The sequence below is a fragment of the Halichoerus grypus genome, chromosome 7 (assembly GCF_964656455.1).
Source record: "Halichoerus grypus chromosome 7, mHalGry1.hap1.1, whole genome shotgun sequence".
In the NCBI taxonomy this organism is placed as follows: Eukaryota; Metazoa; Chordata; class Mammalia; order Carnivora; family Phocidae; genus Halichoerus; species Halichoerus grypus.
The window spans coordinates 135010122-135037567 of record NC_135718.1 but is presented as its reverse complement, the minus strand read 5'-3'; the positions used below and the strand labels follow the sequence as shown (position 1 = coordinate 135037567).

Sequence of the window (27446 nt, the reverse complement as noted above, 5' to 3'; positions counted from 1 at the left end):
TGATAATCTATTGACTTGTTTATATACCCCTTTGACTATGGGGGCATGAGGGCTTTACCTTGTTTTATATCTGGCTCATTATTTGGCACTTATTAGGCACTGAACATACAAATATATTGATAAATTAATAAATAAATGGAAGAATTAAACAAAATGGAAATATTTGAAATGGAAATTTGAAACTGAGATTTTCATGAAACTTCTGTTTTTACAAAGGTATTTAAATAATGATTTTCCTAGACTGAATTTTGTCCTAAGTTATGAGTATTTGGGTTGAGTCATTTTAACACTAATAAAATATTTATGTTGAAAAATATATATAATTTTATACAATTGAAAGGCAGACGAGGCAGGTTAACAGGGAAGGGGAAGATTAGATCCTGAAGTCATCTGCTCTAATTTCTCTTAAGCCATAACTCAGGACAGGACTCTGGAAAAATATGAATGCACTAATGCATTCCAGAAGAGTGGGTGACAGTGGTTTTATGTCACTTTATGTCATATAGGTTAAATTTTAATGGACAGTGAAACTCCGTTTTGCCAAGTAAGAGAACCTGGACCAATTTATACAGAAAATTCTAGTAAAATAACGTAACAGGCTAATGTTAATAAATGGTCTGCTGTTTCTTTTTGAAATAAAGGTGGCTGAGACAGTGAAAAAAGATTTTAGGACAAGGTCTGGACCTTTCTGTTCATCCATAAAAGGATTGAATTTAATTGTTTTGCATTCTCAAATTTTCCTGTAACATTAACTAATAAACCTACTTATTCCTTCATTTATTCCTTTATGCACGATCATTTTTTACATGCGTACTTCAGGCTAAGGGTGGTGCTAGGCCTTGGTTACATATAGATGAATAAGACATAGTTCCTTCCCGTAAGTCCTCACAGGAAACCATAATGTACTTCATAATATATAAATATTGACTTATAAACTACAGGGAAGAATGTTTAACTTTGCTTGAAAAGAAATAGGGAGTGTACCTCGGAGAAAGTGACTCATAAATTAGAACTTGAAAACAAGGTCAAAGATCTTTTAAAAAATCAGATAGTGAAGTTGCAGATGTAAAGAAGAAAAGGAGAGAACAGTAGAAGGAAAAGCATAGAGCTAACGTCTTAGAAGATAAAGTGGTGATAAGGCAAAAGGAAATATGAATCAATGTGCTGCAATTAAAGTCCTTTGGCAATAATTAGTGTCTAGTGCAACATCTGGCTTTGGCAATTGTGCGTCATGTTATGGCAGTGCTACTTAACTCTATAACCAGTGGCTTAAAGATTAGTATTAACCAACTTATGCTATGCAGCTATGCTTGAGGTACAGCGACAAATTTAAAGAATTTGCTCTGCGGACATGTTTTATTTGGCCGGCACAATCATTTAAACGATTTTTTTGAATTTGAATGTACTTAATGGTTTGCAACAACTTCCACATATCTTTGTTGCTTCACACACTAACATTTTCTTGCTGACCCCTAAAGGTATTTTAGTGTGCAATCCTTAATCCAGAGACTGGTTTTATGATCATTTGAAAAATCTTTCCAACGTAAGACACGGTATGAATAAACAATTGGATTGAAGATGATTTCAGAAGTTGTGCTGTTTTGTGTTATTATGTTTGAGTCTGAGAAAATTCTGTTACTTTGAACAGTATAATAAACAGTGTTGGTTTTAATGGATGGATTATTGGACATTAGTCCAATTATCCAGCCAGAAGAGTTTAAATTACAAGGGCCTAGAAATTAGCTTGGACACATGCCTCAGCAGTGATTTCAGGAATGCAGTTACTGAAGTTGGCGAAATAATTGTTGTATTGCACAGTAGCGTGCTTGTAGGAGGGAAGAACAGTGATAATAAAACAACAATAACACAACAGGGTTATTTCAAGGGAACTGTTATCCTTGATAGAAGCAGAGCAAAAAGCCCCCTGAGATCTGAGTAAGGGAGATCTTGGGACAGAATCTCCAGAGGGACAGTGGTTGTGATTCCAATAGACCCCAGTGTTTTTCCCAAAATTGTCCCACTCCCTTAATTTCTGTCATTTTGTCTCTTGCACTGATAACCGAGCTCAGCTCCCAGGGCTGTGCTTCTCCCCCTAGAAAACTCTAGCCCCTATTTAGATGGAACGCTTTTGTGTTTCCTACTTCAGCACACCAAAGACACAAAGAAGTATTAGCAAGTTACTCTCTTACATACTAAGAAAGATAAATATGTATATAAAACTTAAACAGGGAAGACTTGTTTAACATTATTCAGCATAGTTCTTGATTCTCAAATAGCTACACTGTTGCCCCCCACAGTCCTCCTGGTGCCTTGCCTGGCTCCCCTCCTCACCTACACCTTTCCCAGATGCCTGTCTCTGCCGGTGGTGACGCCTACCCATCGATATGTTAATGAGCGTGTATGTGTATACCCATTGTGTGTATTCAGGAAAAACTATTAGCTACATAAATTGTTATTCTGAAAATTGATGGACAGTATTTATTAGTATCGTTGTCTACCACATGTGCCATTATAAGTGTGCCCAGTAAACTACATAAAATGTGTTTCTGATGAGACTTATTTTTTAGTAAATATGATATGAATTTTACATTCAAATACTGTATTCACTGAAAAAGTAAAGAATTTTGATGTTACTGCCTTTACTTAGAATGTTTTAAAATCTTCTTTGTAGAAATTGCCTTTAGAGGTTTTAGCAAATTCTTTTGCATATTCTCAGTAGTGACAATTTTTTTTTTTTAATCATTTCTGGGTAAGTTTGATTTTTGGAAATAGCCAAGAGTTATTTGGTGTGAACTCTGGTAAATAAAGTGGCTGATCATACTAGGTATTATAATTTAGCAGAAGGAAATAAAGTTGAATGTGAGGATAAACAATGAGGTTTTTGTTTTGTTTTGTTTTGTTTTGTAGATCAAGCTGGCTGCCTCAGATCTTCCTCTTCTCATCTATGTAGCTGCAGAAGGAATGGTTGCGGGAATATCAGCGTGATATTGGTAAATGCCTGAAAAGCTTCTGACAATGTGTTTTCCAACCAGAGGTTTTAACTTGAAATTCTCTCATGAAAAGTGAGTATAAACCTCTTTTCTCTCCAAGATGCTCTACTGTAACTATTAGCATGAGACAGTGTTTTTTTGTTTTTTGTTTTTTTAAATTTATTTATTTGACAGAGAGAGACACAGCGAGAGGGGGAACACAAGCAGGGGGAGTGGGAGAGGGAGAAGCAGGCTTCCCGCAGAGCAGGGAGCCAGACGCGGGGCTCGATCCCAGGACCCTGGGATCATGACCTGAGCGGAAGGCAGACTCCCAACGACTGAGCCACCCAGGCGCCCCAGCATGAGACAGTTTGTGAAAGGAGGGACAATGTTCTTTTTTTTCCGCTCACTTTTTTTTTTCCTCACGTATTTCCCACACCTCATATTCTGCATGGCACATAGTAGCGTATTCAATAAATATTTGTTGAGTGAACAAAAGGTAAGCATGTTGACTTTTCTCTTCAATAAACATTGGCCCTACTATTAGTAAGAGCAGTGTTAACAAGATAACTTTTAGGTAATTATAAATTGTAAGTGATATGTAACTAAGTTCCTACTATTAAATATAGATTATTTTTGCTTATATTAATATATTTTAAAAGATAATAAAAGTTGTTTCATAATGGTCACCTAAGGTTATTTAGATTTTATTATGATCTGACAATATAGGGCAGGTATTCATAGAAATTATGTTTTCTAGGAGTACTCTTGTTCCTCTACTGAGTAAGCAGAATGATCCTGCTAAAAGTCAGTCAGAACTGTAACCAGTTCTTTGCCCAAAAGCTTCTACTGGTTTCACAAATACATGTAAGATGGGTTCCCTCCAAGGATCCTTGGACTGGGCAATTCCCATTGCCCAGAATCCACTTCTGCAGATATTTCCACGGTCAAATTGTTTATTGTCTGTAAGTTTTAGTTATAAACTTACTTCCAGGGCTCTGGAAGATCATTTTTCTTTTCTTTTTTTCTTTTTGTTTTTAAAGATATTATTTACTTATTTGAGGGAGAGAGAGAGATCAGAAGCAGGGGGGACCAGCAGACAGAGGGAGAGGGAGAAGCAGACTCCCCGCCAAGCAGGGAGCCCGACGTGGGGCTCCATCCCAGGACCCCGGGATCCTGACCTGAGCCGAAGGCAGACGCATAACCAACTGAGCCACCCAGGCGCCCCTGGAAGATAATTTTTCTAACTGTCTCATCGATCTTATGAGTTTTTCAGGAAAAATTAGATTCAATTTTGAAGTAACATTATCTGAAATAAGGTAAAAAAAAAAAAGGCAGAAACTCAGAGATGTTTTAATAGGCCGATAATTCTATTTGAAGTCATCGTAGGTAGATTGAAAAGCCTGTCTTCACCTTGCAGGATTTCACATCTTTTCAAGGAAAGGAAAGTAGATGCAGAAACATGATTTTCTTTTCTTTTCTTTTTTAAAAATTTTATTTATTTGAGAGAGTGAGAGTGAGAGAGCGTGGGGGATGGGCAGGGAGTGGAGGGATGGAGAGAGAAAGAGAGAGAGGGAGAACCAGACTCTCCACTGAGTGGGGAACCTGACATGGGGCTCAATCCTAGGACTCTGGGATCATGACTTGAGCTGAAGGCAGATGCTTAACTGACTGAGCCACCCAGGTACCCCAGAAACATGATTTTCTAATCTACCTAGTTTTGGCTGGTTTTTGAACATCTTGGTTTTTAAGTATGTTAATATTATGAGGTAACAGATTAATGATTTGAAGGAAATTTGAAGGATCAAATTTATTGTCACTTTACTTTGTTATCGGTTAGGTATATATTCTATTTCATATTCCTACAGCCACATTTGATTAATAAAATATCTTCTAAGAGCAGTACTTTGGTGTTATTTTAAGGCTGGTATACTTAGCCCAGAAATAAATAAAAGAACATTGCCATTTTAGGAGATACAGCTGAAAAATGAGAAATACAGAGATGTTTGCCAAAGGACAGATATTTAGTAGAAAGAACATTTCTTACTTTCTCATTGAGTCTGGGAGTACTAGGAAAATGGAGGAAATTTGTGAGAGATCTAGTAGAGAATATATATAGTGGACTTTTAATGGAAATATAATCTTGAAAATGAAAATACTGATATATACCCTTAAGTATAAATTTTACTTTACAAAGATATATGATCTTAGTTAAGTGGGTTATTATTAGAATTTTATAAACTCTTTTGTTATCACTCCATTTCCATCAAGTTATGAGAACAGTTTCTATTATAATGTTCAAAATCTGATTCTTTTTTTAATCCATGTCTCTAATTTGGATTATCTCTGGGAAACTTGTTGCCAAGAGGGCATGTACTGCATTATAGTTTTATAAGGGAAGATTTAGGGCTGGAAATTGGAAGAGAAGCTGTGTCACTGCACTTTAATTTTTGACCAGGAAGATAATTTTCAGTAACTTTGTTTTGAGAGTTAAATTGTATTTTGTATTTTTAGGTAGACTGGTGATTTGTTGCTGGTGTTTTACCAGGATGGAGATTTGTAGAGGATTAGTAAGGTCAGAAGAGTTTTATTTTTTAATTCATTGCATAGAATACATAGTGCTGAGATAAAAGGTGGTTTGCAACTGCACTTTGGAAGAGAATGGTCATTTATTCGGCTTCTTTTGAAATGAAAATTTTTTATTTGTTGTAACAGCATTGTTGCCACAAATCAAATAGGATATCTCATAGCAAAGCTTTCTTTGTTATAGTCTGCAGAATATTACTCTTCTCTTTTAAGCTTATACTAAAAATGTGATTTCAGAGTCCCAAAATTCCAATACCTAGCTACATAGTTCTTCCTGAGGTAGATAAAATGTTAGGAACAGATTTGTATCAGCTTCCATATTATTAGTTTTCCTCTCACTTTCTTCTTTGACTTTGGAAAAACAGCTGCGATGGTTGGTTTGAGACCTTTTATGACTTCTCTCACTCACAGAAATGACTATTTTAGTGTTGACCTTTGTCCCTTCTCTCAGGGATAGAGATAACTTGATACCACTAGTCATGGAGAAGGAAACTGAACATCAAGGATCAAGAGAAGTAAACTAGAGAGAAACAATATCAGTGAATTTTAAGGCAAAAAAGAATGGAAATACCCTCTGGGTATTTTCACATAGAATCAGGTTATAGAAGCAGATAAAAATGTTTTATTGTTTTAGTTTCTTCGTCTGGAAGCATAAAAAGAGCTGAAGAGATGGAAAGCCATAAAGCCTTACTTGAAAAAGAACTCTGATAATCTTGTTAGGCTGAATTTAGATTGTTACCAAATGTCTTTTTTCTTTTTACCTCTTCTACTTGTAAATACATTTTTAAGTTCTTTCTGGATTTTGAGCATCTGTAGTTCACCTGAAAGCCCATGCCAGATAACAGAACGGATTGCTGATTCTTTTTTTTTTTTTTTTGATTGCTGATTCTTTTATTGCCAATACATTAATCTTTCTTCCACACCCCCCCACAAATATATATGCCAACAATTAAGGTATATTCATATAAAAGGAACATGCTGATAAAATCATCATCATGTGTGTTACTATCGAGATTTATTTTTATTATGACATTCATCATTCTCTGGTATATTCTTGTGTATTTGTTTGTTTATTGTTTGTGTCCTCCCACGAGATGGTAATTTTTATGAGAGGGAATATTCATCTTATAAACCTAGAGAGTGTCAGGCACACAGCAGATGTTAAATGTTGGTTGAATAAATGGATGAGTGAATCACCCGAGGCAGATACCTTCCACAGTGAAATAGTACCCTATCTTGACTTTGCAGAAAATTCTAACCAGTGTTTGGAGCTCCACACCTGAATGTCCAACTGCTTTCTTACCTCTTCCACTTGACTGTCTGACAGGAATCCCACATTTAACATTGTCCACAATATACCTCCTAATTTCTCAAACCAAATCTGTTCTAAGTCAAATCCATGTTTTAATCATCTCAAGTAAATGGCTACTTGATTTCTTTTTTTCCTTTCCCTCTCTATGTATAATCTATCGTAAGTTCAGACAGCTATACCTCCAAAAAAATTTTTCAGATCTGTCTACTTTTCTTCACCTTTCCATTTGTCACTTGGACAAGCTACCACTGTCTCTCGTGTGGACATCTGTAATCTCCTGTAAATAAATGGTTTCTCTGCTTCCATTCTTGCCCTCTATCATCTGTTCTCCACACAGCAGCAGAAGTGCTGTTTAAAAAATCCTGAACCACTTTAGGATGCCTTCCCTCTACCATTAGAATAAAATCTGAACTCTTCACTGTGTTTTGAGGACTCCTATGAGTTCTGCCTCCTCTCCCACCTGACCCTGTTGGACGCTTCTCACTAACCTCCAGCCACAATGACGCTCTTCTGCTCATCAACTAGGCCCTGGTCACTCCTAAACTTGGGGCCTGTTGAACTTGCCGTACCCTCTGTGTATGTTTTGCTCCCAATCTTTCCATTTCTAGCTCCTGTTGTCATTCAGATATCAACTCCAGTCTACAAAAGTGGTCCCCAGTCATGCTCCATCACATTCCCTAATTTATTTTCTTCATAGAACTTAAACTATAGAAAGTGATTGTGAACTTTCCTTCTGGAACAGAAACTCCACGAGAGCAGAGAAGAAGGACTTTGCCTTTCTTCTTCCGTATTATATCCCGGGACCTCAGACAGTGCCTGACCTGTGGTGTGCAGGTGCTCAGTAAAACACAGTGAGTGCATATGCAGATGAACGTGCAGAGATACATCTTCATAAGAGTTAAAAAGATAGCTAAAATGTCCTTCCCTCTCTTTCCTTAGCTATGGAAACGTTTCAGACTTGTTAAAATTACCAACTGACACAGCGATAAGGTAGGAAGCAAAAGATAAATGGTTTTGTGAGCTCTAAGCTATTGGGAGAAAGGCAGAGGTAGGGAGAAGCCCGTGTGTTCAAGTGCCGAGGGAAGAAGTCAAGTGCCAGTGTGAGTGGGCTCTGTTATTAGTATGAACGTGCAAGTCTCCATATTACTGTGCCTTCCCCACCAGCTGCCATTTCTCTGAGACATTCCGTGTCAACTGGAAACGGATTCTTTGTGTAAATCCTCCTTGAGCAGCAATCAGTGCTTTTCCTTTATTTTTATTTATTTATTTATTTATTTATTTATTTATTTATTTAAGATTTTACTTAATTTGACAGAGAGAGACACAGCGAGAGAGGGAACACAAGCAGGGGGAGTGGGAGAGGGAGAAGCAGGCTTCCCACTGAGCAGGGAGCCAGACGCGGGGCTTGATCCCAGGATCCTGGGATCACAACCCGAGCCAAGGCAGACACTTAACGACCGAGCCACCCAGGCGCCCCAGTGCTTTCCCTTTAACAAAGTGAAAGTTTCAATTAAGTTTTCGAAAGGAAGGTTATCTTTGAGATGTAAATAATATGTTAACATTGTACTCATCTCTAAAAAGCTAAGTACATTAACTTGGAATGTGCTGAGCTAGGGGTAAATTGATATCCGGCCTGCAGCTGCCAGAGGATTTTTGTCTTGTTTCTTCACACGGGAGAGAAAATGCAAGCCCCGGTCAGTTATTGCCTGCTGGGGTACTGCCCTATCTATTTCGGGCAGGGAAAACGGGAGAGGGCTGACTGGTTTACTCTCTAAGTAGCACCTTTCCGAGGAAGCTCAGTTTCAAAATCCTAGAAACAGTATGTGTTAGTTTAATCAGAGTTTGGCCCTGAGGAGAATTAAAATGAAAGAAATTCCACAATTAGAAGGTGTGGAAGTGGAAAGCCGACTAAATCAAGCCCTTAGAGAGGCAGTGTGGGTTGGTGAGATTACATTCATAGGGTGTATAATAGGCCAAGGTTTTAATTTCCAGATTCTTTCACTTAAGAGCTTCTATGTCTGAATTCTAGTAGAATGGAGGCCTGTCCAGGCTTTTCTTCCCTCCATTGTAAGGGCCTCATCTTTGTAGTTCTTAACCTACAACCGAGAAAGGTAAGAGTCCCAAGTTTGCAAGAGGTTTGAATAGAGGTTTATAGCAAAGACCTGGACAGAAAGCCTAGCTTCACAATGGGCTTTGTTCTCCTTTCCCAGGATGGATTTCCTATTCTCTCAGGTTGGCCTTTTACTAAAAAAATCAGAATAATGAAGAGAAGAAAGTTTCATGGGGGATCCTAGGAGCCACTGTTTGTGTTTATTTGGGATCCCTGAGGGAAACCTCTGCTAAATGAAGTTGGTTACAAGTTATGAATTGTACATCGTTAATCAACATTGACATGGAGCTGTGCACAGGGAGGTGGCCCAGTCAGATAGAGTGGGACTGGGACAAAGCCTGGTGGCATTCCCAGCAGTGAGGGGAAGGTTGATCTGAGTTTAGAAGTTTTGAGGGATAAATGGATGTCTAGTCTTAAACCCAGTACTAACATGGAATTGTCCTATTTTTAATTTTTTGAGGAATCTTCATATTGTTTTCCGTAGTAACTATACCAGTTTATGCTCTCATCAATGGTGTATGGAGGTGCTCTGTTTTCCACATCCTTGCCAATACTTTCTAACTTTTGTCTTTTTAATAAAAGTGACTCTGACAGGTGTGAGGTGATATCACATTGTGGTTTTGATTTGCATTTCCCTGATAAGTGATGTTGAATATCTTTTCATGTGTCTGTTGGTCATTTGTATGTCTTCTTTTGAGAAAAGTCTATTTGGATCTTTTGCTCATTTTTTAATCAGGTTGTTTTTCTCTTACCGAGTTGTTTGAGTTCCCTATGTATTTTGATATTAAACCCTTACCAGATATATGGTGTGCAAATATTTTCTCCCATTCCGTAGGTTGCTTTTTCACTCTATCAATTGTTTCTTTTGCGGAGTAGAAGCATTTGGTTTGGTATAATCGTACTTGTCTGTTTTTGCTTTTGTTGTCCCTGCTTTTGGTGTCACATCCAAAAAATCATTGCCACCACCAATGTCAAGAAGGTTTTTCTCTATTTTCTTCTAATAGTTTTATGGTTTAGGGCTTTATATTTAAGGTTTTTTTTGTTTGGTTTGGTTTTTACATTTCGGTTTTTAATTCATTTTGAGTTCATTTTTGTGTATGTATAAGGAAGGGTCCAATTTCATTCTTCTGCATGTGCTATCCAGTTTTCCCAACACCATTGATTGAAGGCAACGTCCTTTCCCTACTGTTTGCTCTTGGCAGCCTTATCAAAGTTTAGTTGACCATAAATGGTTGAATTTATTTTTGGTTTTCTCATTCTGTTCTATTGGTCTATATGTCTGTTTTTATGCCAGTACCATACTATTTTTGAAAGTTTCATGGGGGATCCTAGGAGCCACTGTTTGTGTTTATTTGGGATCCCTGAGGGAAACCTCTTCTTCTGAATATATATTCAAAGGGAATGAAATCAGGATCTTGAAGTGATAGCTGCACTCCCGTGTTCATTGCAGCATTATTCACAATAACGAAGATGTGGAAACAACCTAAATGTCTGTCAACAGATAAAGGGATAAAGAAAATGGCGTATGTCTGTATACATATATATACACACCATGCATTAGGTTTTGGAGTACTAGCTTTTGCTGATAGTTTATTGTGGCCATTTCACAATTTATACATACACTAAAACATCAAGTTGTACACCTTCAACATATATAATTTTATTTCTCATTTATACCTAAATAAAGCTGGGGGGAAAAACCAATTAAAAAAAAAAAGAAACCCAGCATTAATAACCTTAATATGGGAGAAACACATGATAAAAAAAAAGTGAAAACAGTACAAAGACAAAAACCCACTAATAAACGGCAAGTAGAGGTCTAGAAATGATTTTTTTATTATTCACATATACATTGGCTACCTCTGCCTTTCTCAAGAACTTTATGCCAGTGCTCATTTCCTTCACCATTCCTTCCCTATCCTCCTCCAAATATAGGAAGAGCTCTTCAATTCACAAAAGATTTTGAGTCTACAATGTACTATGTACTAGGGAGAAAGCAATGAATAAAATAATCTGTACTTCAAGGTATTTAAATAGGAAGGTAAATATACATGTATACGAATTTAATTTTTATATAGTATTTTATGTATAGTAGGTATGATCAAGGGGTACAAATAGCACTGATGCAAAAAAAAAAAAAATGCTTAAACCCATGTGAGGTGTGTGAGGTGTTAAGAATGAGATATTTAAATGCATTTAGCAAGGGGACCATGGAAGTGTTAACCAGCTGACTGATAACTGCGTTATTTTGGGCATGATTTTTTTTTTTATCAGAGGGTAGAAAGGCTACTTTAGTCTAGCTCTGTTTCATTCATTTCTAAGACATAGGCCTATTAATAGAAAATTTGAAATCAACAATAATGTTGTATTTATGTAACTCTAGTATAATTAATTAGAACATAAACTTTTTTTTTAAGATTTTAGTTATTTACTTGAGAGAGAGAGAGTGCACGTGAGCACAAGCAGGGGGAGCGGCAGAGGGAGAGGGAGAAGCAGACTCCCCGCTGAGCAGGGAGCCTGACACAGGGCTCGATTCCAGGACCCTGGGATCATGACCTGAGCTGAAGGCAGACACTTAACTGATGGAGCCACCCAGGCGCCCCTAGAACATAAACTCAAACAGGTTCTTTTTGACACAATAAATAAAGACGATAGTCTATTGGTTTTTTGCATGATTTGTCAGGTTAATTCTTGTTTGTACTTGTCTTTTTTTTTTTTTTTTTAATCTAGAATCAGAATGTGTTTTGAGAAAATGCACCAGGCGCCTGGGTGGCTCAGTTGGTTGAGAGTCCGACTCTTGGTTTCGGCTCAGGTCATGATCTCATGGTTGTGGGATTGAGCTCCTCATCAGGCTCTGCACTCAGCATAGAGTCTGCTTGAGATTCTCCCTCTGCCTCTGCCCCTCCCCCCACTTGCACGTGCTCTCTCTCTCAAAATAAATAAATAAAAATCTTTTAAAAATAAAATAAAAAAATGCACCAATGTATGATAAAATTCATTTTATAAATGGACTTAAACCAGGACATGGCTTAGATTATTAGTTTGTTCAAGCTAAGCTCCTATGAATTCTAACTTCGTTGCAGTACTTTGGCTGCTGCATAAGCAAGGATTTATCGAGACTGGTGCAATAAACTAAAATGGTTATTAGATTATCTTAAATCAAAACTATGTGATAATCCATGGTGAAATTAGAGGAATTTGAAGTGAGTTCCTCTTTTACCTTTTATTCAGGAATAACTTCAGTTTAAATTATGTTATTCAAAGGCTACGGGAGCTTTCATAAATTATTCATTTGCAAAGATCTAGCTATTTCAAGCCACATCCCCTGAAACAGAATGGGTTGAGTAAGATGGTTTCATTTTGCGGAAGCATTCATAAATAGCCCTTTGCCTTACTCCTGAAACTAATTTGGATGTCTGTTAGCTTAAGGGACGCTTCTTTCCCACTATCAGGTAATCTCATCTAATAGTTCCCTTTTCTAGAACAACCTGAGGATGAGCTTTTTCTCATTCTGATTACCTTATTCACTTCTAAACTGAGAGAAACATTAACTGCATCTCTGGGAATTTCAGCAATTCTTCAATCTTCCTATGCAAGCGGGCCTTTTCCTTAGCATTGGTGATTTCATGTCTTCTAGGAAAAGCAAGAGCTGTTTTCTTTTTGTGTTTTCCTATTTATACAGATTTCAAAGGTAATATGCTTATCCTCTTTGATACTCTTGTTCATGTATATCTGTTACAGTCAGGATGACAGTACATTAATTGGGAATATTTCTTTTTTTTTTTTTTAAGATTTTATTTTTAAGTCATCTCTATACCCAACATGGGGCTCAAACTCACAGCGCCGAGATCAAGAGTCGCATGCTCCACTGACTGAGCCAGTCAGGGGCCCCAAGAATATTTCGAAGTAAGGTATTTTCTTTTTTTACACTTTTTTTTAAATTATGTTATGTTAATCACCATACATTACATCATTAGTTTTTGATGTAGTGTTCCATGATTCATTGTTTGCGTATAACACCCAGTGCTCCATTCAATATGTGCCCTCTTTAATACCCATCACCAGGCTAACCCATCTCACCACCCACCCCCCCTCTAGAACTCTCAGTTTGTTTCTCAGAGTCCATAGTCTCTCATGGTTCGTCTCCCTCTCCGATTTACCCCCCTTCATTTTTCCCTTCCTGCTATTTTTTTTTTTTAACATATATTATTTGTTTCAGAGGTACAGGTCTATGATTCAACAGTCTTACACAATTCACAGTGCTCACCATAACACATACCCTCCCCAATGTCTATCACCCAGCCACCCCATCCTTCCCACCCCCACCACTCTAGCAACCCTCAGTTTGTTTCCTGAGATTAAGAATTCCTCATATCAGTGAGGTCATATGATACATGTCTTTCTCTGATTGACTTATTTCACTCAGCATAATACGCTCCAGGGCTAGTATCCAAAATCTATAAAGAACTTATTAAACTCAACACCCAAAGAACAAATGATCCAATCAAGAAATGGGCAGAAGACATGAACAGACATTTTTCCAAAGAAGACATCCAAATGGCCAATAGACACATGAAAAAGTGCTCAACATTGCTTGGCATCAGGGAAATCCAAATCAAAACCTCAATGAGATACCACCTCACACCAGTCAGAATGGCTAAAATTAACAAGTCAGGAAACAACAGATGTTGGTGGGGATGCGGAGAAAGGGGAACCCTCCTACACTGTTGGTGGGAATGCAAGCTGGTGCAGCCACTCTGGAAAACAGTATGGAGGTTCCTCAAAAAGTTGAAAATAGAGCTACCATACGATCCAGCAATTGCACTACTGGGTATTTACCCCAAAGATACAAATGTAGGGATCTGAAGGTGTACGTGCACCCCGATGTTTATAGCAGCAATGTCCACGATAGCCAAAGTGTGGAAAGAGCCAAGATGTCCATCGACAGATGAATGGATAAAGAAGAGGTGGTATATATATACAATGGAATATTATGCAGCCATCAAAAGGAATGAAATCTTGCCATTTGCAACGATGTGGATGGAACTGGAGGGTATTATGCTGAGCGAAGGTATTTTCTGGGTAGATTCCTGTTAGTCTGAATCAACCTTCTCCATTATCGGATACAGATGCTCAGCTGGTAATCAATCATCTATAATTATGCTTTGGAAATACCTCATATGCAGAGATACTCAACTTGTCATAGCTACAATTTGTAAGTAATTCTACAAAATTTATATTCTGTAATCTCTTTGAAAGATTAACTCAGTGACTGAAAGATTGCTTCTCTTCCTGAAAACAAGTATTATTTGGTAAAACTGATGCTATTTAGTGCAATATTATCAAGCTTTGTTGGCTTTCAAGTTCTGAGTCATTTATCCTTTTCCTATCTTTCCCCTTCTATGCCACAAGTCCCTTGATTGACCTTGTGGTGAGACCTGGAGACAAGTCTAGGGGTGGAGAATCAGGACTTAGAATTGCATTTCTATAAGAATAGCTTGAGAGCAGCCAAATGGGAAGAGGTAGCAGATTCCAAAAGTCATGGGAATGGAAGCCAGAGAGCTTCGAGTAAGGAGGACTGAATGAGTGATAAGTAAAAGCAACAAACACAGATTGACTAATTTTGCAAGAAATTTGATCTTGAAGTTAAGGAGACCAAAGAATGGATTAGAATGAGGAAAGTTTCTTTAAAGCTAGAGTAGATTTGAGCATGTTTACCTAGAAGAAGAGCCAGTGAAGATGGAGAGATTGATGATAGAAAAGAGCAGGAATAATTGTTAAAAACTCTTGGAGGAAAATAGAAGGAGAAAGATCAAGAGCTCATGTGGAGGGGTTAGGAATTGCACAAAAGCAGAATACCTCTTGAGAGATTAAAATGAGGTGAGAAAAATTATGAAGATACAGAATGTGATGGTTAATTTTATGTGTCAACTTGGTTAGACTATGATACACAATTGTTTGGTCAAACACCAGTCTAGGTTTTGCTGTGAAGATATTCTTTCAGATGAGATTGACATTTAAATTAGCAGACTCTGGGTAAAACATTATTTTCCAAAAAGTGAGTGGGCCTCATCCAATCAGTTGCAGGTCCTGAGTGCAAAGTCTGAGGCTCTTGAGAAAAAAGGAATTCTGCCTACAGATGGCTTTTGGACTTGGGCTGCAACATCAACTCTTCCCCCAGTCTCCACCCTATTGAATTTCCCAGTTCCACAATTGTGTGAACTAATTCCTTAAAATAAATCTCTTTTTCTTTATATATGTTGGTTTGCAATCTCAGGAGTCCCCTGGATGAAATCTGAAACTAGCCCCTGTATAAGGAGAGACCTAAGAAAGAGACCACTCCAGGTTGGCAGTTTTATTAGGTAAGGGGACTTAAATATAAGGCTTGTCTTGTGAGGCCATAAAACAAGTAGATCTCACCTGCCTGCCAGAAACTTAAGAATTTATACAGAAGGCTTATCAGGTTCAGTCATGTATTGAGTCCAGATGGTCTCAATAACACATTACTCTCTCAAGGCTGCATCCTTGAAGTGGCTCCTAGTGCAGGAATAGTGAGTGGAAGGTACACTCCAAGAATGAGGGGTATAGATAAGGAGCCTCTGATTGCTCAGGTCCAGCTCGAGGGTCAACCGGTAGTCATGTCCTCTCAATAACTTCCTCTAACAATGTATATACATCTGACTGGTTCTGTTTCTCTGAAGAACCCTGACCAATACATAGATTCAGAATGAAATGGAAGGGTTTTGAAGATGCTCAGGTTAGTAATGGCAATAATTTTGGTACACTGGGGACTAAGATATGTCATGAAGTGAGGATGAGACTTGAAAGTAGAAAAGTTTTCAAAGAATTTTTAGGTGGGTCCATGAAACTATGAATTCTTCCAGAACAGGGAGTTTATCTTATTCATTTTGTGTCCTAAAATCATAGCACGACAGTTGGCATCATGAAAATACTTAACAAATGCTTGTTGTTTCTCAAATAAGCCAAACAAAAAGACTATGAAGACCCCAACTAAGATTGGATACTACAAACTCACGGCGAATAAATTGTCACAGCTTTGTAACTTTTTACAATAACATTGGTCCTCTGGACGTTGGATCAGAATCATTGAGCCATGGGAATCAGCACACAGAGAACTCCTGAGGGTCAAGAGATCAAAGACAACCAGTATGGCAGTAAATGAACTATGTACTATGAAAATGACACAGTGAGACCCGGGCTGGGTAGAAAGGTGAAAGAAGACAGATGGGATGATTGGTCTGAGAGAACTGGAAGGAGCCAAAGGAATTAATTGACTTAATGAAGACAGGAAGGATGTTTAATGGGAGAAGTAGTATAGAGAGATGGGAAGAAAGGAAGTATTTGTCTATGAGCTTCATAAGTCTCAGGATCATGGTGGTAGGATAGTTTTGAGTGGCCAAAGTAGGGGTTAGATAAAGATTGATATTATTCAAAGAATATATGGTTATTTTGCTATTTATACATAAGTCCTTAATATACAATTTATATTTTTATTCTTGTTATTTATATATATTTTAATTCCTTAGTATATAATTTAAGAAGGTCTTGACAAATAGAAAATATAGTCAGTAATTGCATAGCATTACCTACTTTAATTTATGAAAAATTATCTACAGTGGCAAGGTACTGGGTCTTTCTAGACCCCAGTCAGGGTGTTGAGTCTTAAGAGCACTGAACTTGGAATTAGAAGATCTTGGAATAGGGCCAGGCTTTTCTATTTGCTAGATGGGTAAACTTGGGCAATCCATGTAACTTCATTAAGCTTTTATCTTACAAAAGATGAATGATAATAGTTCGGATTATTGTAAAGATTTGATGAAAAATACAGGGGCCCTTTTCAACTGTGAAGTTTAAATATGTGGTAATATTTAACAAATATTAATTAAACATGATACTTTCCTTCAAGGAACATTTTCCTTGAAAAAGATACTTAAGGGTTCATTTTCGGTCTGATGCTGGCATAATTAAATTAAAACCTCTTAATTATGTTTATGAATTTTATTATATTTAATAATTACAAGTATTCAAGAGAACATTATGTATAGTTTAATGTAAACCAAAACCAAAATACAGATTTATTTATTTATTTATTTATTTATTTTTTTAAAGATTTTATTTATTTATTTGAGAGAGAGAGAATGAGAGAGAGCGAGTACATGAGAGGGGGGAGGGTCAGAGGGAGAAGCAGACTCCCTGCCGAGCAGGGAGCCCGATGCGGGACTCGATCCAGGGACTCCAGGATCATGACCTGAGCCGAAGGCAGTCGCTTAACCAACTGAGCCACCCAGGCGCCCCAAAATACAGATTTAAAAAGCCCCTGAATGTACCTTAAATGTTGTGATTTCCCTTGTATTCAAAGGGATAATTCTTATTCTTATGGTTCTCCTTCCTAACAGCAGGGATGAAGTAGAGTTGTGTGTATATTTAATTTACTTACTTTCTTCTTTTTTTTAAAGATTTATTTATTTACTTTAGAGAGAGAGAGCAGGGGGAGGGGCAGAGAGAGAGGGAGAGAAGCCGACTCCCTACTAAGGGGGGGCATCCGACATGGGACTGCATCCCATGACCCTGAAATCATGACCTGAGCTGAAACCAAGTCGGACGCTTAACTGACTGAGCCACCCAAACGCCCCTAATTTACTTACTTTCAATAAAATAAAATCCTAGACATAGAAGAGTAACTATAAATTGTATATACTCTGAATACAACTAAAGTTAACCAAAAGGATTCATTTCATGTTAGACTTTAAGCCAGGAATAAAGAAAAAATCAATGCGGTATACAAGTGCAAAAAAATACAATTTATATATTTTTTCACTAAGTGTTAATTTTTTATAGTTCATGTTGTAAGTTCTGAGATTCAGACTCTTAACAAAATTCCTAGGCAGATGTTAAATATCTACCCTTAATTGATAAATCTTAACTTGAACGTTAAGCCCCTGTATAATCAACACAATATTTAGTATGAAATATATGAACAGTTAACACCCATAATTTTCTGTACCTGAGGTGATATTTAATGCATTGTACAAGACCTATCATGACACTGCAACATGAAATCCTTTTCACTTTGGACTCTATGGAGGAAGGAATTCTTTCCAACAACATGGGTTTAAATGATGCCCTATGCTCCAGCCCTCATTATCACAGAGAACAGAACCCATGTCTTGGGAGGAGGCAAGAACACATGTACAGAACATTCAGGTTAGAAAGAGAGTTTGGGATTCTTGCAGCCGTTGTGGAGAGTATTAGGATATAAGCAGGGCTACTGTAACCAAACCTCTAAAGTGTGGGGGTTTAAGCGAGGTAGAATCTTAACTTCTCTCTCACATACCAGAGAATAAAGTAGGCAGGCAGTCCAGGGCAGATAGCATGACTTCATCAATAAGACCACCCAAGAATGCTGGATGGTGGGACAGCTTTGCCATCATCATGTGACTTTTTTCTCTAGATCTAAGGCAGCTCCTTTACGTGTCCTGTTTCCCAGCCATCTAGAAGAGTGAAAGAGGAAATGAAAGTCGAGCTTCTCTTTTTGCAGATGTGACCCAGAGATTGCTCATATCTCTTCCATTCACATCCTTTTGTCTAGAACTTACATGGTCACAATGAACTACAAGAAAAGCTGGGTGATGTACTTTCTAACTGGGAAAATTTATGCCCTATAATTGGTGGTGTCATCTTTTCTCTTCTGTCTTCTACCACCAAGATGTAATCTATAAGTGAGTTCTGATAGTTTGACTTCCAAATGATTTCCATTATTTTCCATATGCCCAACAATATTCTACATCCCTTGCCTGGCCTACTATAATAACCTAACTGGTCTGCTTGCTTCCACTCTGGCCTCGCTAAGTCATTTCTCACATAGTACTCACTGAATTTTAAATATGTAAACCAAATCTCATCATTCTTCTTTTTAAGCCCTTGGTGTCTTCTCATTTCTATAAAGTCCAAACTTCCCACCATGAGCTGTAAGACCCAGCAATGAGGCACCTGGGTGGCTCAGTCAGTTAGACGTCCGACTCTTGATTTCAGCTCAGGTCATGATCTATGAGTCCTGGGATTGAATACCACATGGGGCTCCCCGCTCGGCAGGGAGTCTGCTTTGGATTCTCTCTCTCCTTCTGTACCTCCCCCGCACTCATGCGTGTACTCTAATAAATAAATAAATAAATCTTAAAAAAAAAAAAAAGACCCAGCAATGACCAGGCTCTATCCAGCCCCATTCTTGTACTATGTTTTTGCCTGGTCATTATGTTCTGGCCACTCTGGCATTTACCTGTTTCTAGAGCACAGTGATCCCTTCCCAACCTCAGACCTTTAAACCCATATTCCTTGTCCAAGAAATTTTTTGTGGGGATCTTTGTGTGGCTGGCTTACCCTCATCTCTTGACACTCAGCACAAATGTCTTCTCTTCTGAGAACCTTTGCTGACTGCTCTTTCTAAGCAGCATGTCTTGTTTCCAGTTACTCTTTATCAGCCACGTTGTTTATTTCCTTCATAGCACTTATTAAATTATATAACAATCCTATTTGTTTGCTTATTGATTGGTCCATTACCTCCTCATTAGAAAGTATTCCTTAAGATTGTTTGATTTACCTTTGATTCTTGGACACTGACACATAAAAAGAGCTTAACAAAAAATGGTCCATTGAAGGAGTGACTAAATGAATTGGTGGATTTCATATGCTTCTTACAAATAAAAACCTGGTGTCCATGATGGAAAAATCAGGTAAACAGAGCCTTATACAGATTTACCTTCATTAGTTTCATTTCTGACTTGGGTGTATTGCATATTACATCTGAGCCATGAATTTATCAACCTCAGATGGGGTGTTTAGAGTTTTAGCTATTCCCCTCTGTGGCAGGTTGAATGGTGAGCCTTCAGAAGTTATGTCTTAATACCTGGATCCTGTTAATGCTACTTTATTTGAAAAAGGGTCTTTGCAGATGTAGTTAAGGATCTTGAGATGAGATCATCGTAGATTAACTGGATGAGCCCTAAATCCAATGACTGATGTCCTGGTAAAGGTAGAGAGAGATCTGAAAAACTAGAGAATGTGATGTGGAAAGAGAGGTAGAGGTTGGAGTTATGCAGCCATAAGCCAAGGAACGCCTGAACCACCAGAAGCTGGAAGAGGCAAGGAAGCATTCTCTCCTAGAGCCTTCACAGTGATTGTGGCTCTGCTATCGACTTGATTCAGACTTCTGTCCTTCAGAACTATGAGAAAGATTTCTGTTGTTTCAAGTCACCTGAATGATTTTTCAGTATAAGTATGACCCAAATATTGCATGGAACATACTTATACCAAAACATTATTTGTTATTTACCTGAAATTCTAATTTAACTGGGCATTCTGCATTTTTACTTGCTAAATCTGACAATTTTCCTCTAATCCCAAGAATATGTGAAAATGAAGAATTGGCTGGGAATGATATGTAGATTCTGCCAAGTAAGAATTGGCATCACATTTTTTTTTTTAAAGTCTATTAAGTAACCAAAAGAAAATGAAATTGGTGTCATGGGAGTTTTAAATATGCTACAGGATCCTGAAATTTTGCCCAGAGAAGTAACTAAGCAAAATGCTTGGAAATATAAAAGGTCTTTGGTGTTCTAAATCTGATCTAAAACTATCTCAGGAGTGGCTCATTTGTTTCTTGTGACTGTAAAAAGTAAGAACTAAATTCCATCTGATCCTGACTTAATTTTTTTTTTTTTACATCTCTGGGGAATTAAGATTGACTTAAGGACTGCCTCTTATTTCAACTACCAACAGTTTATTAGATTCAGCTTGAAAATAGGTAGATTAAAGCACAGGAATTAAAAAAAAATAGACTGAAAATAGCATTCAGTGAAGTTCAAGGAGAGGTGGTCTTCTCTGAGGGCCTACAGGGATTTCTTAGCAATGAGTGAGAAACCTCTGTGAGCCCATATTTTCTTCACCTGCCTCAGGAGCAATAAAACCACCCATGAGGCAAAATTCTGGTTTACTCTGTTTAGATTTTGTATTCCTAATGTTTATAATAACCTTCTTTTCTTCCCCCCTTGTGAGTTTTTAAGCACAAATATCATGAAAGCTATTAAATAAGTAATTAAACCCATTTCAGGATCAGTTGAATAGGCAAATGGGGTGGGGACAGCAGTGGGGGGAGAGAGAAAGAAAATGAAAACAGAGCACTGAAATTCCCCAAATCTCTGCTTTATTTAATGAAAGACTAAGTGAATTGGGTGGATTTCATGTCTCTTACAGGTAAGAATCAGGTGCCCATAGTGGGCAAACTAGGTAAAAAGATCCTTATATAGAGATTTTCTTCTATTAGCTTTATTTCTGACTAGAGTGTACTGAATGATATACCTAAGCAGAAGACAACCTCACCTCCCCTGTTGCAGTTGAAGAGTTAAGACTCCTTAGGAAGGAAAGAGCAATAGAGACGGAGGGAAGGAAAACTGAGAAAATGGCAAATGGTGGATGATGCTAGTGCTGTAGGGGGGTCCCAGAGTCTCTAGGGGGCCCTGGTGGGAGGCTGTGGTGGCTTCTAGAGGCTTCAGCAGTAGCATTTGGAGCGAGGGCTGAGGCCACAGTGCTCTCAGAGTCAAGGCTGAGGACAAGGAATGGATCCCCATCACCAAACTGGGCTGCCTGGTCGAGGACAGGAAGATCAAGACTGTGGAGGAGATTTATCTCTTCTCCCTGCCCATCAAGGAATTTGAGATCATTGACTTTTTCCTGGGGTGTCCCTCTAGGATGAGGTTTTTGTTGTCATGCACAGAAGTAATGCTCTCAGACACCAATCTGAGGGGTCGTGCAGGGCTGCCTCTACAAGGGAGAGTAGTTGCAGCTGAATTCTGCACATAGCTTTTATTTAGTTTTCTATCAGCAAAGCAAGGACAGATGTATCAAAGTATGGGGAAGGAATAGAAAGAGATGGCAGTTATCTTGAAGCTGGAAAGCAGGCCTGCACCCTCCCCTGTGCATGGACATGCAAGGAGGGGGTTATGGGATAAGGGAGGAAGGTGATGTTCGTGCTAGCAATCACCCAACGGTTACTTTCTTTCATAGCTCCTTATCTATGCCCTGCCACAGGAGATGATAGGATCCTGTTCCTTCCAGGCCATTGTGTTCAACAGCCTGAGAACAGGAACGCTGCTGATGTTTCAGCTGCTTCCAGTCACCCCTTAGGGCTTACACTATACTTTCTCTAAGACTAACCCAGGAGATGGTGGGATCCTGCTCCTACCAGGCTATTGCGTTCAATGGCCCAAGAACAGGAACGCTGCTGACATTCCAGCTGCTTCCACGATCACTTCTTAGGGTTTACAATACATTTTCTAAGAATAACTCCACAGGGGGCACCTGGGTGGCTCAGTTATTAAGCATCTGCCTTCTGCTCAGGTGATGGTCCCAGGGTCCTGGGATCAAGCCCCACATCGGGCTCCCTGCTCGGCGGGAAGCCTGCTTCTCCCTCTCCCACTCCCCCCTGCTTGTGTTCCCTCTCTCGCTGTCTCTCTCTCTCTGTCAAATAAATAAATAAAATCTTAAAAAAAAAAAAAAAAGAATAACTCCACAGGTTTTGAAGATTACACCTGTGTAAAAGCAGACCTGTGCTGGCCAGTGGACCAGGATCAAGGCATTTGTCATGATCAGGGTTTACAATGGACATGTTGTTCTGGGGGTAAAGTGCTCTCAGGAGGTAGCCATTGCCATCCATGGTGCCAACATCTGACGACACTCTGCATCATCCTATGCAGTAAGGATACTGGGAGAACGAGATCAGCAAGCCCCATACCATTGCTTGCAAGGAGACCTGCCGCTGTGGCTCTGTGCTGCTGGTGCCCTGTTCCCCGCCCCCCCACCCCTCAGGCACTGTCATTATCTAGGCCACTGTGCCTGAGACGGCCAGAATCAATGACTGCTACACCTTGGCCAGGGGCTGTACCACCACTTGGTGACTTCACCAAGGCCACCTTTAATGCCATACCCAAGACCTACAGCATTCTCACCCCTGAACTCTGGAAAGACCTGTGCTCACCAAGTCTCCCTATCAAGAATTCACTGACCATGTCTAAAGACCCACACCAGTCTCTGTGCAGAGAACCCAGGCAGTTATCTGTGGCCACCAAATAGTTTTTATACAAGAAAAATAAAATGAAGTAAGTCTGTTTGTTTTTTTTTAAAGGGAAACTAGAAAAAGACGAACAAAGCCCCATGTTAGTAGAAGGAAGGAAATAATAAAGATCAAAGCAGAAATAAATGAAATAGAGACTAAAAAAAGCAATGAAAAAGCCAATAAAACAAAGAGCCAGTTCTTTGAAAAGTTAAACAAAATTGACAGACCTATAGCCTGACTCATCAAGAAAAAAAGAGGGTTCAAATAAATAAAATCAGTGGGCGCCTGGGTGGCTCAGTTGGTTAAGCAACTGCCTTCAGCTCAGGTCATGATCCTGGAGTCCCAGGATCGAGTCCCGCATCGGGCTCCCTGCTCAGCAGGGAGTCTGCTTCTCCCTCTGACCCTCCCCCCTCTCATGTGCTCTCTCTCTCTCTCTCCTTCTCTCTCTCAAATAAATAAATAAAATCTTTAAAAAATAAAAATAAATAAATAAATAAAATCAGAAATTAAAGAAGAGATGTTAAAACTAATACAACAAAAATAGAAAGGATCATAAGTAACTACTGTGTAGGGGCGCCTGGGTGGCTCAGTTGGTTAAGCAACTGCCTTCGGCTCAGGTCATGATCCTGGAGTCCCAGGATCGAGTCCCGCATCGGGCTCCCTGCTCGGCAGGGAGTCTGCTTCTCCCTCTGACCCTCCTCCCTCTCATGCTCTCTGTCTCTCATTCTCTCTCTCTCAAATAAATAAATAAAATCTTTAAAAAAAAAAAAAATAAGTAACTACTGTGAAGAATTATATGCCAGCAAATTTGACAACCTAGAAGAAATGGGTAAATTCCTAGAAACATGCAACCTTCTAATACTGAATCATGAAGAAATAGAAAATCTGACAAGACCCATTATTAGTAAGAAGATTGAATCAGTAGTTAAAAACTCCCTACAAACAAAAGTCCAGGACCAGACTGCTTCAATGGTGAATTCTACCAAACATTCAAAGAATAATTAATACCAGGACTTCTTAAACTCTCTCAAAAAGTAAAAGAAGGGATACTTAAAAACTCTTTTTACAAGGCCAGCTTTATCCTGATTCCAATGCCAGACAAGGACACCACAAGAAAAGACAATTACAGGCCAATATCCATGATGAACATAGATGCAAAAATCCTCAACAGAATGTTATCAAACCAAATTCAAAAATACATTAAAAGAGTGGGGTGCCTGGGTCGCTCAGTTGGTTAAGCAACCAATTCTTGATTTCGGCTGAGGTTGTGATCTCAGGGTCATGAGATTGAGCCCCACATTGAGCTCCATGCTCAGCGCAGAGTCTGCTTGTCCGTCTCCCTCCTTCTCCACCCCTACTGTCCTTGCATGCATGCGTGACTGTGTGCTCTCTCTCTCAAATAAATAAATACATAAATACATAAATAAAATCTTAAAAAAAATACATTAAAAGGGTCAGATACCATGATCAAATAGGATTTATTCCAGGTTGCAAGGATGGTTCAACATCAGCAAATCAATCAACCTGATACACTGCATTAACAAAATGAAAGATAAAAGTCATATGATCATCTCAGTAGATGCAGAAAAAGTTTACAAAATTCAATGTCCTTTTGTGATAAAAGCTTTCAACAGAGTAAGTATAGAGGGAACATACCTCAACATAATAAAGGCCAAATATGACAAGCCCACAACTAACATCATACTCAATAGTGAGAAGGTGAAGAAGATTCTCTACATCAAGAATAAGACAGGATATCTCCTCTCACCACTTTTATTCAACATAGTATTGGAAGATCTAGCCAGAGCAATTAGGCAAAAAAAGAAATAAAACACATCCAAATCGGAAAGGAAGTAAAACTATCTCTATTTGCAGACATGATGCTATATAGACCCCACCAAAAACCCTTTAGAACTAATAAATGAATTCAGTAAAGTTATAGGATACAAAATCAATATATAGAAATCTATGGCATTTCTATACACTAATAATAAACTATCAGAAAGAAAATTAAGAAAACAGTTTCATTTATAATTGCATCAAAAAGAATAAAATACCTAGAAATAAATTTAACCAAGGAGATGAAAGACCTGTACACTAAAATCTATAAGACATGGGTGAAAGAAATTGAAGACACAAATAAATGGAAAGATATTACATACTCATTGATTGGAAGAATTAATATTATTGAACTGTTCGAGGCACATGGGTGGCTCAGTCGGTTAAACATCTGCCTTCCCAGGATCCTGGGATCGAGCCCCACATTGGGCTCCCTTCTTAGCAGGGAGTCTGCTTCTCCCTCTTCCTCTGCCCCTCCCCCATGCCCCTGCTTTCTCTCTCTTTCTCTCTCTTACTCTCTCAAATAAATAAAATCTTTAAAATATATATATATATTATTTAAGTGTTCACACTACCCAAAGCAATCTATAAATTCAATGCCATCCCTATCAAAATTTCAATGGCATTTTTCATAGAACCAGAACAATTTTAAAATAATATGGAACCACAAAAGACCCTGAATAGACAAAGTAATCTTGAGAAAGAAGAACAAAGCTGGAGGCTTCACACTCCCTGATTTCAAACTATATTACAAAACTATAAGAATTAAAACAGTATAGTATTAGAATAAAAACAGACACATAGGTCAATGGAACAGAATAGGCAGCCCAGAAATAAACTCACATACATAATGGTAGTTAATTTATCTTTTTTTTTTTTTTTTGAGAGAGAGAGCACATGCAGGGAGTTGGGTAGGGGCAAAGGGAGGAGAGAGAGCATCTTAGGTAGGCTCCATGCCAAGTGTGGAGCCCGAAGTGGGGCTCAATCCCACCACCCTGAGATCATGACCTGGGCTGAAATCAAGAGTTGGACGCTTAACTGACTGAGCCACCCAGGTACCCCAATGTTAATTAATTTATGACTAAGAATATACAATGGGGAAAGGATAGTCTCTTCAATAAATGGTGTTGGGAAAATTGGACAGCAACATGCAAAAGAATGAAACTGGATCACTATCTTACAGCATACACAAAAATTAACTCAAAATGGATTAAAGACTTGAATATAAAACCAAAACCGTAAAACACCTAGAAGGAGACATAGGTGGTAAACTCTTTGACATTTGTCTTGATGATTTTTTGAATTTGACACCAAAAGCAAAGGCAACATAAGCAAAAATAAACAAACAGGACTACATCAAACTAAAAAGCTTCTGAGGAGCAAGGGAAGCCATCAACAAAATAAAAAGGTAACCTCCTGAATGGAAGAAAATATTTGTAAATCATATATCTGATATGGGGTTAATATCCAGAATGTATAAAGAACTTATACAACTCAATAGCAAACAAACAAACAAAAACAAAAAGCAAACAAAAAATCCAATTAAAACATGAGCAGAGGATCTGAATAGACTTTTTTCCAAAGAAGACATACAGATGGCCAATGTGTATGAAAAGAGGCTCAACAACACTAATCATCAAGGAAATGCAAGTCAAAACCACAATGAGATAGCACTTCATACCTGTTAGAATAGCTATCATCAAAAGGACAAGAGGGACTCCTGGGTGGCTCAGTTGGTTAAGCAGCTGCCTTGGGTTCAGGTCATGATCCCTTGAGTCCTGTGTAGGGCTCCCTGCTCAGCGGGGAGTCTGCTTCTCCCTCTCCCTTTGCTCCTCCTTCTGATCATGCTCCCTCTGTCACTTTCTCTCTCTCAAATAAATAAGTGAAATCTTAAAAAAAAAGGGGGGGACAAGAAATTACAAGTGTTGGCAAGGATGTGGAGAAAAGAGAACACTTGTGCACTGTTGGGGGAATGTGAACTGGTGCAGTGACTATGGAAATCAGTATGGATGTTCCTCAAAAAAACTAAAAAATGAGCTGCCATGTGATTCAGCATATTTATCTGAAGAAAACAAAAACATTACCTTGAAAATGTATCTGCATTGCAGATGCAGATTCTGCATTGCAGAAAATGTTCATTGCAGCATTATTTACAGTAGCCAAGATATGGAAACAACCTAAGTGTCCATCAACAGATAAATGGATAAAGAAAATATGGTATATATTTACAATGGAATATTTTTCCACCATAAAGAAATGAAATATTGCCATTTGCAACAACATGGATGGACCATGAAGGCATTATGCTAAGTGAAATAAGTCAGATAGAGAAAGACAAATATCATATGATCTCACTTATATGTGGAATCTAAACAAAACAAAACCAAACAAAAGAAACATCAAGCTCATAGATACAGAGAGCAGGTTGGTAATTACCAGAGGTCAGGGGTGGGATTGTGAAATGGGTGAAGGGAGTCTAAAGTTACAAACTTGCAGTTATAA

At 38.4% G+C, this 27446-nt stretch overlaps 1 protein-coding gene and 1 pseudogene across 2 annotated transcripts in view; both read left to right on the top strand.

Moving 5' to 3' along the window:
* The first annotated feature begins 2913 nt into the window (after positions 1–2913).
* The window catches only part of LOC144382509 (uncharacterized), a 55455-nt gene continuing 30922 nt past the window's right edge, over positions 2914–27446 (top strand). For both annotated transcript variants that reach the window (XR_013449514.1, XM_078076883.1), the window contains exon 1: positions 2914–3062. Coding sequence is in view for 1 of the 2 variants with exons in the window: in XM_078076883.1 (XP_077933009.1) it covers positions 3056–3062 (7 nt within the window). In the remaining variant the exon portion in view is untranslated. The remainder of the gene's footprint in view (positions 3063–27446) is intronic.
* On the top strand, positions 18105–23142 carry LOC118530572 (small ribosomal subunit protein uS5 pseudogene; annotated as a pseudogene).